The sequence below is a fragment of the Mytilus edulis genome, chromosome 2 (genome assembly GCF_963676685.1).
Source record: "Mytilus edulis chromosome 2, xbMytEdul2.2, whole genome shotgun sequence".
NCBI lineage: Eukaryota > Metazoa > Mollusca > Bivalvia > Mytilida > Mytilidae > Mytilus > Mytilus edulis.
Genome location: NC_092345.1, coordinates 2,187,348 through 2,200,977, shown reverse-complemented (window position 1 = coordinate 2,200,977; position 13,630 = coordinate 2,187,348). Strand labels below are relative to the sequence as shown.

Below are 13,630 nucleotides of genomic sequence, written 5' to 3'. Positions count from 1 at the left end.
TGTTAGTCACTCGTTTTTGAGAGGATAAAATGTCGTAAGTTAAAAGTTATGATATAAGTTTTCTTATGGTGGTCAGTGGATTCTTGAAAAATAATCCACCGTTAGAACATTAGACTGACGTCAGAGAAATGGGTTAAAATCTAAGAAAGTACTTGTACCAAGTCAGGAAATAGGGATTTTCCTTTTTGAATTTCCTCGGGGTTCGGTATTTTTGTGATTTTATCTTTTTCTAACCTTTACATAAATATTCCCTCTGATTATAAAACAATTTCTATAAACGAAATATTATAAAGATGCTTGATTCCTTGATTGATCACATATGTGTGAGAATGAGATTTTTCAACAATCAATCGGCATTCCCATGGAAAACAATTGTGCTCCTTTTCCTCCAGACATTGTTCTTTTATTCATATGAGGCTGATCTCATATAGGAAATTCTTATGAAGGATGAAAATAATCTAGTGTTTTGCTTTAACCTCACATTTCGCTATTTATTATAGCATGTTCATCTATTGTTTTAAAAATTCATAAAATTGTATAAAACGAGTAGATGTGGCTAACTAAGTTCTTGCAATTGAATAAAGTAATATTTTATTGTTAGTGGAAACTTGTGTTAACGTTAATTAAATTCCAATTATTTGCTTGCCCTTCAATGTAATTAATGTAAGGTAACTCTGGTTAATTTTCCAATCAAATATTCAGTATGGGGAGATAATCTAATTTGGTTTTCACATCTCTAAAAAAGAAGATGTGGTATGATTGCCAATGAGACTAATCTCCACAGGAGACCAAATGACACAGAAAACTTCTATAGGACACCGTACGGCTTTCAAAAGCTATTAAACGAAGAGTTCCAAATGGTGAAGTTGAAATCATCCCTTTGTGAATTTTACGGACGCCATCACGAGTTGGTTGACCGTTATGGAATAACCGTTTCACAAATGATATCGGATATGTTCTTTAAGTCGTAACTACAATCCCCTTCCCTTTCATGAATGTGACCTACCGAATTAGACTATTTACCGGATTTGTAATCACATAAGCAACACGACGGGTGCCACATGTGGAGCAGGATCTGCTTACCCTTCCGGAGCACCTAAGATCACCCCTAGTTTTTGGTGGGGTTCGTGTTGTTTATTCTTTAGTTTTCTATGTTGTGTCATGTGTACTATTGTTTTTCTGTTTGTCTTTTTCATTTTTAGCCATGGCATTGTCAGTTTGTTTTAGATTTATGAGTTTGACTGTCACTTTGATATCTTTCGTCTCTCTTTTCAACAATATAGTCTTTTTTAAAATATTTCAACTGAGTGATGTAGGTTTAAATCATAATTTCTCGTATGTATATCTTGTGTATGTGTTTGTGTTGAGGGGAGAGGGGGTGGGTCTAGGGGTTAACACACGATTCATGTATTAAATTTTAGGGAGTTGAGTAATGCAAGTCAATTAAGACAATTTGTGTTCTTCATTTGCATTCTGACATAAATATATATTGCAGCTCTCCTTGTCGACCTATTCTTATTTGCATATGGGTCTGAGTTCGTTCAGACATTTGTTAATAACAGGAATATCAAAGAAACCAGGTCAGTTAATTTCTCATTCAGATATATTGATGATATTCATCCCATTTACAATTCAAACTTTTCAGATTGGGTTTCATTATTATATTCCCCAGAACTAGAAGTTAAAGAAACAATAGACACGGCTTCCTCCGCTTTATTTTTAGACCTATACCTCGAATATGACGTTACATGGTCATCACAGTAAAAGACTTATCCTACCTCCATGACAAATATGTTGTTGTCCCCGCAAATAAAGCCCCAAACAACGTCTTTTTTGTGTGTAAAACTCATTACATTAACTGCTTGATAAACGAATTAAGTATTGACAATTTACTTATAAACTCAACATATACCCTCACGACACTTACCAAAGAGGAAATCCTGGATAATCATAGGTCTGTTCTATCTTTCTTTGTAAATTCAACCAAAGATGACGAACTGGATCTTCCATCACTGTATTAGATACTTAAACTACATAAGTGTCCTTACAAACAACGATATATTGCTGGTTCTTCCAAGTGCTCAACGAAACCCCTTTCTAAATTATTAATATCTATTTGATCAGCAATCAAAGACGGGCTTCAAAGTTATTGTGAAACTGCCTATTCTAGAGGTGGCGTGAATCAAATGTGGAGACTTAAAAATTCCAAAGATCTTTTAGAGTACATACAATCTAACTCTCTTTCATCTTGTAACAGGATTAAAACATTTGACTTTTCTACTCTTTACACAAGTTTTCCACATTCCAAACTAAAAGACAAATTGAAAGAGTTGGTTTTGCTATGTTTCATAAAAAAGAATGGCCAACGTAGATACAAGTATCTTGTCTTAGCGAGGGATAAATCCTACTTTGTAAAGGATCACTCTGATTCAAACAAAAACCTCTCTGAAACTGAAATTATTAAAAGGGGGACGAAAGATACCAAAGGGACAGTCAAACTCATAAATCTAAAACAAACTGACAACGCCATGGCTAAAAATGAAAAAGACAAACAGAAAAACAATAGTACACATGACAAAACATAGAAAACTAAAGGATAAACAACACGAACCCTACCAAAAACTAGGGGTGATCTCAGGTGCTCCGGAAGGGTAAGATGCTTGATTTCTTGAATGATAACATATTTGTTACGTTCGGAGAACCTGAGATCACCCCTAGTTTTTGGTGGGGTTCGTGTTGCTTATTCTTTAGTTTTCTATGTTGTGTCATGTGTACTATTGTTTGTCTGTTTGTCTTTTTTTCGTTTTTAGCCATGGCGTTGTCAGTTTATTTTCGATTTATGAGTTTGACTGTCCCTCTGGTATCTTTCGTCCCTCTTCAATGGAATATATGTTTCACAAATGACGATGGATATTTAGTTTCTTTTGTTATGATGTGTGTACTTTATATTGTTTTCAGTTGTTTGTCATATACGTTTCAGTTTGCGTTTGATTTGTGCGTTTGAATATCCCGTTTGTTCATCTGATTACCGCTCTATTCATTTTTTTGGAACAGGCCTCCACTACTTTTGTCAGTAACCCAAAGTTCTTTTTCCAATAAATTTTCTGGAGGACATCGGAAATTTTAGCCTGTGACCAACAACTCGTTCATTAAAATTAAAACGAATAAAACATTTTCCTTTGTCAAAAAAAATCTAGTTTATAGATTAATGAAATATAATGTTTAACTATCACATACAATTGCATTTAGTGATGCAAACCAGAGAATGCTTATTAACATGCCTAAATAATTGATTAGTTCTGTAGATTTATTTGTTAGTTGTTATTGTAAATTTTAGGTTGTTTTTTTTATTCCAGAATCCAAACAATATGGGCAGCTGTTGGAATTTACTGCCTTGTGTATTCTCTTTGTTGATGATCAGAGATAAAATAGTTCTAGCTGCACCTGCTTGTTAGTATAAACGTTAGAAAATTATTGTTAATGCAAGTTCATGAATTTCCACATTTTGAGAAAAAAAAATACGGTTTCAAGAGCTACTAGATACATTTGGCATTTCTGTGTATGTTATATTTCACATATAGTTCATAACGTTGGACAATATTTAGGCATCGTTTGCTTTCAATTTGTGTTTTATAACGTTCCTGGTGAATGTGAAGCCAGAAAAGCGCTTCAGACGCAAAAAAATTAATAATGCATATGACATTTAATTCGACTATAAGGAAAACATATTGTTGTTATTTATGTATTATTGTCATTTTGTTTATTTTCTTTGGTTACATCTTCTGACATCAGACTCGGATTTCTCTTGAACTGAATTTTAATGTGCGTATTGTTATGCGTTTACTTTACTACATTGGTTAGAGGTATAGGGGGAGGGTTGAGATCTCACAAACATGTTTAACCCCGCCGCATTTTTGCGCCTGTCCCAAGTCAGGAGCCTCTGGCCTTTGTTAGTCTTGTATTATTTTAATTTTAGTTTCTTGTTTACAATTTGGAAATTAGTATGGCGTTCATTATCACTGGACTAGTATATATTTGTTTAGGGGCCAGCTGAAGGACGCCTCCGGGTGCGGGAATCTCTCGCTACATTGAAGACCTGTTGGTGACCCTCTGCTGTTGTTTTTTTTATTTGGTCGGGTTGTTGTCTCTTTGACACATTCCCCATTTCCATTCTCAATTTTATATTATTTTATTTTTGAAGAACTAACCATTTGAATTTTACTTACCAAAACAATAGCAATTAGATTTTATAAAGACAATAGCGATGATAAGAATAGTTGTCATCATCAATATTTTCATACATAACAGATATGGAAGAACCAATAGATGATTTAGTTGATGGGTTTCGCCGACAACAAATGTTCATGTCAACGTCTTTAATCAACGCCAGTCAAAACTTGGGACTACCTGATAGATTAGCTGAAGCGGAAGTAGAGGAGGCTGAAGAAAGAGCTATGTTAGGTATGTACAAACTTGAAATGAAAACTTAAATAATATATATTTTGATAGCGTAATCTAGAATAAAAAACTAGTAAGATATTGCTTGAATGCGACATTTCATTATAAGACAGGCAAAAGATACCAGAGGAACATTCAAACTCATAACTCAAAATGAACTGACAACGCCATGGCAAAAAGGAACAGAAGATCAAAAGATAAAACAAGTTTACAAAACTGAACATAGAAAACTAAAGACCGAGCAACACGAACCAAAGGAAAAACAGGGAAAGATCCAGGTGCTCCGGAAGTGTGAAACAATAATACCAACTAACAATAGCGTCCGAAAAATTTCTGAAGGGAAGATATGAAATTCGTCACCTAGAATTATTGGTTAAAAGCTTATCTGTAAGCATATACTCCATCTGCAGGCGTATTTGGAATACATAGTAAAGTACACAATTTGGAAATAGTTATCAAAGGTACCAGGATTATAATTTAGTACGCCAGACGCGCGTTTCGTCTACATAAGACTCATCAGTGACGCTCATATCAAAATAAGTAAGATCATATCTTTTGTCGCCAAGTTTTGTCTTCAACCGACCATTATCGTCAATGCCTATATGTGACATTGAATAAAAAGACGTGGATTGATTTTCAATGGCAAAACTATCCACCGATGTTAAAACAACAGCCAAGAGGCAACAATAGTGTGTATTTTTATGTTGGGATGTTACACTATTGTTTCAGGTTAGGTTGGAGTTTGGCACCGGTTAAAACGTTTAAACCCGCTGCATTTGTATGCACCTGTCCTGAGTCAGTAACCTGCAGTTTAAGTGGGTGGCGTTTGTGGAAATGGTTCATAAGTGTTTATCGTTTCCCGTTTTGTATGTAGCAATAAAAGCAGGTTCAATCCATTACTTTGTACAACAGAAGATGCCTGTAACAAATCAGGAATATAACAGTTTTTATCAATTCGTTTGAAGATTTTGAGCTTTTGATTTTGCCATTTGATTGGGGACTTTCCGTTTTTTATTTTCCTCGGAGTTCAGTATTTTGGTGATATTTCCTTTTTAGACCGTTGTTTGTCCTGTTTGAATGGTTTTTCGCCAGTCATTTATAGATTGCTGTTCGTTCTGGGCTAAGTCCCCGTGGTAGAGGCCATACTTTGAAAAATAATGGTTTATTTTTTTCCAATTATAAGTTGCATGAAGAGTTGTCTCATTGGCACTCATACTATATTTCTTATATCTATGAACCAACGAAAACCACTGAAATATAGACTCCTGACTTTGGACAGGACTATTCCTGACTAGATTGATTCAAAGTTATTTGCAAAACGCTGTTTGAAAACGTTTAAATCCCATTAAAACAAATCTACAGCAGCATTTTTTACTTAATCAAAGAGCCAGATTCTAAAAGACAAACAAACTGAATAGAAAATGAATCGAAACTAGCATGGCAAAAAAAATGCATGTAATCATGCTCAATATCAAACTTCTTATTACAGACGACCGAGTGTATACTTTACTTAAGTGTTTGACATATCCCTTGTAAATATGATACATTTACTTTTTAAGGTTTTTCTGTTTAAAGTGAGATAATCCAATAAACTATTTCTAAGATTTGTCGTAATTCTTGACGTCTCGCATAGGTAAAAGGAAGAGTCATTATCGAAAGGGGATACCAAGTGTTATTTTCTCATGCACTATTTGTGAATTTGAAGTAACATTGCAAAAGTTGATTATATGCTTATAATAAAAACACGTTAATCTTTAAAAAAACAAAAACTAAAAAAAAGTATAATAATCCCCCTCAAATAAGTTACCATCGTCGAAAATATATTATCAAAAATATAGAACAAAAGAGAGTTCGCAATCACAAGCTTATGTTAAAATAACAATCTTCTTTTCCCAAAATTTCATATATTTCAGCTTATTGTAATTTAACCTTACTTTTATCTTTAATCATCAGCATTTAGGAGAAAAAACGAAGCAAAGACTCCATTCATAGCCACCAGTTCACGTCTTAATGTGGGATATATCGGAAGAGGATATGATATATACAAAGGAAATCCTATAAGCGAAGATGGAGAAGTAGATCAAGGTTTTAGACTTCCAGTTATAGATTTGCCGTTCTCTTTTCGCTTTACTAGTGACGGAGCGTATAGAATTCCGGACAATGTAGATGTCATATCCGAAACGAGGTTTGAACATTATACGTTGTTTAATGTTATTTTTTTCTTACAATAAACATTGTGTTCATACAATGATTATTTCTTGTGTAAGCTGATGATGTGAAATATTTATATTATCAAAAAATGATCAATCTAACAAACGTAATGAACGATTTAGTGAAAATTTGCAACAATTGTCATATCGATATTGACTTTTAACCTACTAACAACAAATTATGCAATAAGTGAGTTATTTTATTCTCTTAAGGTGGCTGGGGCCTATTCGAAGTTTCTATCAGAAGTGCCGTATTTTTAGTTATTTTCTTCTTTACAGAAAGTGAATCAAATTGGTCGAAAAAAATAGGGGGTCACGGACCATTTAAGCTAAAAATTTTACTTTTAAAGAGGTATGTAAAAGGGACCATTTTTCAATGAAATGATAGGGAAAATAGAGGTGTTGACATATTTTTATCGGAATATCAAAAAACGTTCTATGACACTTGGTCCAAAACTGTAATATGAAAAGCTGAACTATAGCTTCAAAAAATGAGCAAATAAAAAACATAGACCACGGATAAGGAAAAAAACATGTTTTGCCTTAAAACCCAAATTTTGGCGGGAAAACGGTAAAAATGGGTGAAATGTCATTTTGTCTCTTTAACAGATATGGATAATAACGAAAATATGCTATTAGTTACATAACTACAATGATTTAACATTTCTAATCAATCAAAATATTTAAAAAAAAATATATCGAATTTACGACAAATACTTTTGTAATTCATGCGTGAAATTATGCGCAGTCGAATAGTCCCGAGCCACCTTAATTTTAATCGATTAGTGCAATGCATTTAAGTAAGGATCTAATTGTGGGTAAAATGTTCTTTAATTCACTGACCATTATTATGAACTTGGCGTTCGTTTCGAAGCTGAGATATATTTGTGATTTAATTAACCACAGTTCTGTGGTTTTTGTAATGCAGTTCTTCAGATGATTATTTTACTATTCAACACATTTTAAATATTTCGAAATGCTTTTCGTAGCAAATTTCTATAGTGATCTGCTTTTCCGAACATAACAAAAGGTTAATTACCTCATTCACTTTGTAAAAATTCACTTTTTGAAAATATCTAATATCATTGAACAAATATTATTTGTTGACAATTATTATGTAGTTCCGCAGATTTTTGCGCACATAAGAGATAAAGGTCCATTTAATTCACAGTTGTTGGTTATCAAAAACACAAAACATAAAATAATCATTTGCATGTTGACTTGAAAAGGCGACGTTGAAATTATAAGTGAAATATTACCACGGTTCCTACACGATGAGCAACCATAAGCGGGTATGCTATTTTATAAGCTTTATCTTTTGTTTTGGGCATCAAAACAAAAAATGCATGTTAATGAATCACAATACATTACAAAACATTTTTACGTGCATCATCATATTCTATATCATGCTTCTGCTACCGTTCTTTCTTCCATTACATACAGTGCAACATTTGGATCGTCTTACCATCAGGTTAAAACAGAAACGGATTATCAAAGTATGCTACAAGTTGATGTATCTGTACGTATAGATTCTATAATATTAAATTTCGAATAGAATTATCAGAAATAAGATAAACGACACAGTAAGTGAGATATTATAATCTTCGATTCATTATGGATATTCAGTATTTACTTGTTATCTCAGAATAAATTGTTATTAGCATTTGCAGTGCATATATGGACTTCTTAGCTTTTATTCTGATGTTGATGTTGATAGTTTTCCTGAATGTGATGGGATCTACCAGCAGGAATGCGATGATGTGAAGTCTGAACCACATTTGATTTGTAGATGCAATGAATGTGTCAGCATCTTAACCTAGCATAGCCTCGCATTTAGAAGATCAGGGTTTTATTTCTGTTGAGGTCAAAACAAACCTTTCAATATTAATTTTGAATATGATGGTTCATGACAAAGCTCACAACAGGATAGAGTCAATAAATAGACTGAATAGCTCAGAATCAGTATATTTTCAGTTACTTGAAAACTGTCTGGTTTTTTTTTGCTATATTATTGCAATGAAATATTATAGAATAAGACAGGGTTCAAATATAATTTGTTCTCGTCATTATAAAGCTGATAAATTGCCCAATTGGTGTAAACAACCATGTATCCTATGTTGAAAAAACCTCCCAGACCATATATGCTTGACTATGTTGAAGTCTGTCGTTTGTTCCTCCACAATCTTGTACATGAACTGCTTCTCTGCTTATCAAAATAAGTTGTAAAGTACACTTATAGACCTGCTGGTTTATTTCGTTCTAAAAAGTCTCAGAATATTAACACTATAAGCACAATACAAATCAAGCTTAAACTGTCGGTATTTTACATAGAAGTTCTCATCTCAAGAGTAAAACATTTATCTCCACATAACCATGGTGATATAACTAAAGCAATCATAATTATGTTACTGTATCATTTCTTGAACCGTCGTACTCCAGGAAAAGTTTCATCCTATTTCAGTATCAGTGCGGGTGCAACATCTTGGAGTCTTACATTATATATTATAATATTTGCCTTTTAAATGACAACCTCTGCATTACGTACATGTAAGAGATGGTTGTTAAAAGTGTATAAATAATCTGGAAATATTGTATATGTAATATTCTACACTTAGATAGTATTAACAACCAATGCATTATTAAAATAAAATATATACCTGTATATTAAAATAACATGTTGATGGCATTATCTATTACGAGTAGCTGTATTCAATAGGTAAGTGCAGAAGCTGAGGGTTTTGGCTTTAGTGGAAGTTTCAGCGCTAGTACTTCTTATAAAAAGTCTGTAAAAGAAGTAACAAAAGGAGAAACTACGACATTAGATATTGTTGGTAGAGCTAATGTTTACAAAGCTAGACTGTCAACAACAGGGACAACATCCAAGGTAATTATGAATTAACATACTTTTTTACATGATTTTGTTTTAGTTTTGGACTTTCAATATGTTGACCTACAGAACCTCTGAACATACTTTAATTGTCGATTGTGCATCTTTTGCAGAAAAATTGTCATTTAATTCGAAGTGGCTATTTGTCCGGCTAGTTGGATGAATAGTGCTAGGGCTATTTGTCCGGCCATTGCAATGCGCATGTAATATAATGTTAATTTGGAAAATGCGTGAAATATTACCCTAAGTAGCACCAAGGTGGTGCGTGTAATCCAATTACGGATAATCAATTTTAATGTCATGGCTGAAAACGGCGATATCAATATTTGGGATATCTTGCAGTTTTTGAAATTTGACAATGGAACACGCCGGATAGTATGAACTTCAAAGAATGATATAATCTTACAAAAGGGACTCAAAAAATTGAAATCACAAAGAAATGGGAAATAAAAGATAATTGATCGGAGAACTATAGTTTTACAAAATTATTCGACTCGCTACAGCTGTGTAAATGGTCGAAAAGATGTCCAAAGCAAGAGTAGTTGAGTAAGGCCTTTACAATTCCAAAATGAATCTTGCAAGTAGCCCTTGAAGTTGTATATAGGGGTACGGGGGGAGGTTAAAAACTGGAAGTGGGGATGTTGGATATAGGATTATAAAAAGAGGGGTAATGAAATACACTGGACAACAAAGATGGCATCAGGAGCATAACAGAAATGAGGACTTTGTCTCCGACCCCCTCACGTAATTCCTTTTTTTTTGGGGGGGTGGGGGGGATTATAGAAATCTCCCACCTCTCAATTAGAATATGGATAACTTTATGTCAAGGGGTCTATAGTTCTTTCTAACAGCTAAAACACAATAATTTTGTACTTTTTCAGCTGGACAAAATCCTTTACGTTAACTTAAAATGCACGAGACAAACATTACCCAATTTTGTTTTACAAGTAATGTCTTCTCTCTTCTTATATAAAAATATGGGATATACAGTATCCATATGATTTTTTTCTAGATATTCGTTGTTCACATAAGACTATATACTAGTAAGAAAAAAACAATCATTTCAATTACCAGTAGCAGGGTTAGGCCCTAACAATTAAGATTACAACCATTTGCTTCCCCTGGTGCTGCTGAAGATAATATTACACGTACACACAAATAGTGGCATGCGCATTGTATTGGCCGGACAAATAGTCCTGATATTATTCGTCCGGCTAGCCGGACATATAGCAACTGCCTATTTAATTTATATGAAAGTGAAAGTCTGTCGCTTATACATTTGACAAACTCAATCGAAGTATATCTGTCTGTCAAATCTCAATCCGATCCGATATATTGAACAAAGATTAGAGTTGTATTTAAAAATCTATGGCAAAATACGCAGTATGCAATATCGAGAAACATAAAATTCACCCAAAACTCATGCACTGTTAGTATGGAACAATAATCGTTTTGAATATACCGGGAAAACATGACGCACTTTTGTGACATGACGTAACTTAACGTCTTTACATTAAATGAATTGGTCGTGTACTGTTTTATTCTATTCATGGATTCATGATTTATATATTAGTTGTAATTGGCTTGAAAACATTCCTCCGTACTTGCGAATACTCTGAGATCAGGACTTTGAATCTTAAGTGTTTGTTTGCTTTGTGTAGTTTGTCCTTATGTTATTATGTACATGCTGTCTAGCGTGAATCCAATAAACTCTCACTTTTCCATGGCAATTCAAAGGAGGAGGCCAGGTAAGACCCCTTTTTGGCCTCAAATATAGAATTTTTACCAATATGTTAAAATGTAGATATCAGCAAATTATGGGAAAGTATAAAACTTCTGTTTCATAAATATGGACTGTTTTTACCATTACAATGCACATGCAGCAGGTAATAACATCATAAATGCCAGCAATATTGCTGAAATCTTCACAATTTTAGCATTTGTGCTAATTTTACTACGGTCGTTATGTAAAATGAAAGTGGTCACATTACTGTTCAGTCTAACTATTCAAACATTTTGATGATGATACATAACATATATAAAGGTTGAGACTAGATACGAATGCAGCCACCTCCATTTTAGACCATTACCATTTGAAACATGAAGTTTTATGGCAAATATGATAGATTTTGCATATTTACGCGTGAATATGAGCTTCTCTGATGTCCAACACAATTAAAATCTGTTACATGAACTGGCCCAAGACCACAATTAATGACCCCGCTTTTCGTTGTCCACGAATATAGTTCCTTTTAATTACAGTGTATTTTTCCTTATTTTTTTTTCTTTCCTTTCCTCACTCATTCCTTAAATCTTTTTGGGTGGAAATGAAAGAAGAGAGGTCAAATAAATTTTTGGAGGTTGTATTTTAACTGATTTTGATATGGAATGAGTGATTAGGTCAAGTGCAAAAAGGTGATATTTACAGTTTTCGGAACATCTTTTGACTTGTCAATAGGGGTATGGATGTGTATTGGCTAAATTTGTAAAAGTGATTGCTTCAATATTTCTGAATTTTGGATATATATTTGGACTAGGACAATACATTACACACAAAAAAAATTGGACAAAAGTGCATGGTGCAATTTTTTTAATGATGCAAAAGGTTATAAAGAACTGATAGAGGAATTAATTGTGGTCTGTGGCCAACTTACTGAATAGACTAAAATATGCCAAAAATCTTTTATTAGATGTACTTCGAATATTAGGGCAAATCTAGCCCTTACCAGATATTCTCCCCGCACGGACTCTTCGACAAGAACTACCTATTATATTATATTTATAGTGAATTTGTTCTCGTACTGAACATGCATGAACTATTTGCCATTAGACTTTAAGAAAGAAACAATCAACTTGAACCAACTCATCATTTTCAAAATCCCTTTCAGTTTTCCCATTGTAACGCTGTTTTAGCATGAGAAAGCGCAACGCCTTTTGAAACAATATAATTATTTTCTCAACTTTGTGGACAAACAATGTTTTCATACTTTGATGATAATACAATTTCATTTTAAACCCCACAGGAATATTTTTTCAACTCCATGTTGATCCCCACTGTCATTTATTGACAATGGAATTAAACGATTTTCTCATTTTCCTCTTGAATATAATTGGTTTTTATTCTCTAAAAAATGAAATTTAAACAATATATCAAACATCTCTTGCTGATTTGTTGTATATTTGAAATTCAGTCAGTCTATAAACTAAGAATTGTTCATTTGAAGCTAAGTGACTTTTTGGAGGACAGCATCAGAGTTTTGCCAACTGAGAAGTGTGAAGAAGATGTGATACAAAGTTTATATATCAGAGTTATTGAACAATTTGGCACTCATTATACAACAGAAGTTGTCATGGGAGCAAAAGCAGTACAAGAATTTAGATTCAAAAATACCGATCTAGATCGATTTCAGTCCGTTGGTGTTTCTGCTAAGGTAAGCAACTGGTGATAATATTTAAAGATCAATACTTTTGCATTGTTTGATTTGGATTACCCGCCTCTTCCAGTATTTTTGGATAGTTTGTGGCTGTCAGCTGTTATCGGTAGAGGATATCGGAGTGCTCTGAGAGAACCACCAACCTTCAGCAGGAAAACGCCAAACCTTTTCAATGCAAATTTGAGTGTAACACACCTGCCATGTGCGGGATTCAAAACTCACAACATTGGCGGGCTAGTGATACAATATTTAATCTACTTAGTCCATTCGGCCACAGAAACCCATGTTGTAACCAGATGATAATCATGATTTTTAATACATTTTCCGCAACATCTCAAGAAAATTGATCTACATGTCTTGCTGACTGGTTTATGTTACCCCCAATTTGATACTAAGAAGTACTGTCACTTTTTACAAGGAACAGGTTTTATGCGAGGAGACGTTTTTATATTTAATTTAATTTACTAAACAAATATTTGCTTTATGTAAAAAAATAAAGGTTAACAAAGACAATAGACGTATAATTGCATTTTGTAAAGGATCTAAATAAACACTGCATACGTTAGAAACTGACTCAAAATCTTAGTTTACATTATTTTTAAGGTAAATATATCGTATACAAGTGAATAATATGTTGTCAT

General features: G+C 33.4%; 1 protein-coding gene across 2 annotated transcripts in view; it reads left to right on the top strand.

Moving 5' to 3' along the window:
* Window positions 1-13,630, top strand: part of LOC139510059 (uncharacterized) — a 43,358-nt gene that overhangs the window by 10,504 nt on the left and 19,224 nt on the right. For both annotated transcript variants that reach the window (XM_071296281.1, XM_071296282.1), the window contains 6 exons: window positions 3,357-3,450; window positions 4,309-4,461; window positions 6,412-6,643; window positions 8,112-8,187; window positions 9,385-9,552; window positions 12,780-12,986. In XM_071296281.1, coding sequence (XP_071152382.1) covers window positions 3,369-3,450; window positions 4,309-4,461; window positions 6,412-6,643; window positions 8,112-8,187; window positions 9,385-9,552; window positions 12,780-12,986 — 918 coding nt within the window. In that variant the 5' untranslated portion in view covers window positions 3,357-3,368. The remainder of the gene's footprint in view (window positions 1-3,356; window positions 3,451-4,308; window positions 4,462-6,411; window positions 6,644-8,111; window positions 8,188-9,384; window positions 9,553-12,779; window positions 12,987-13,630) is intronic.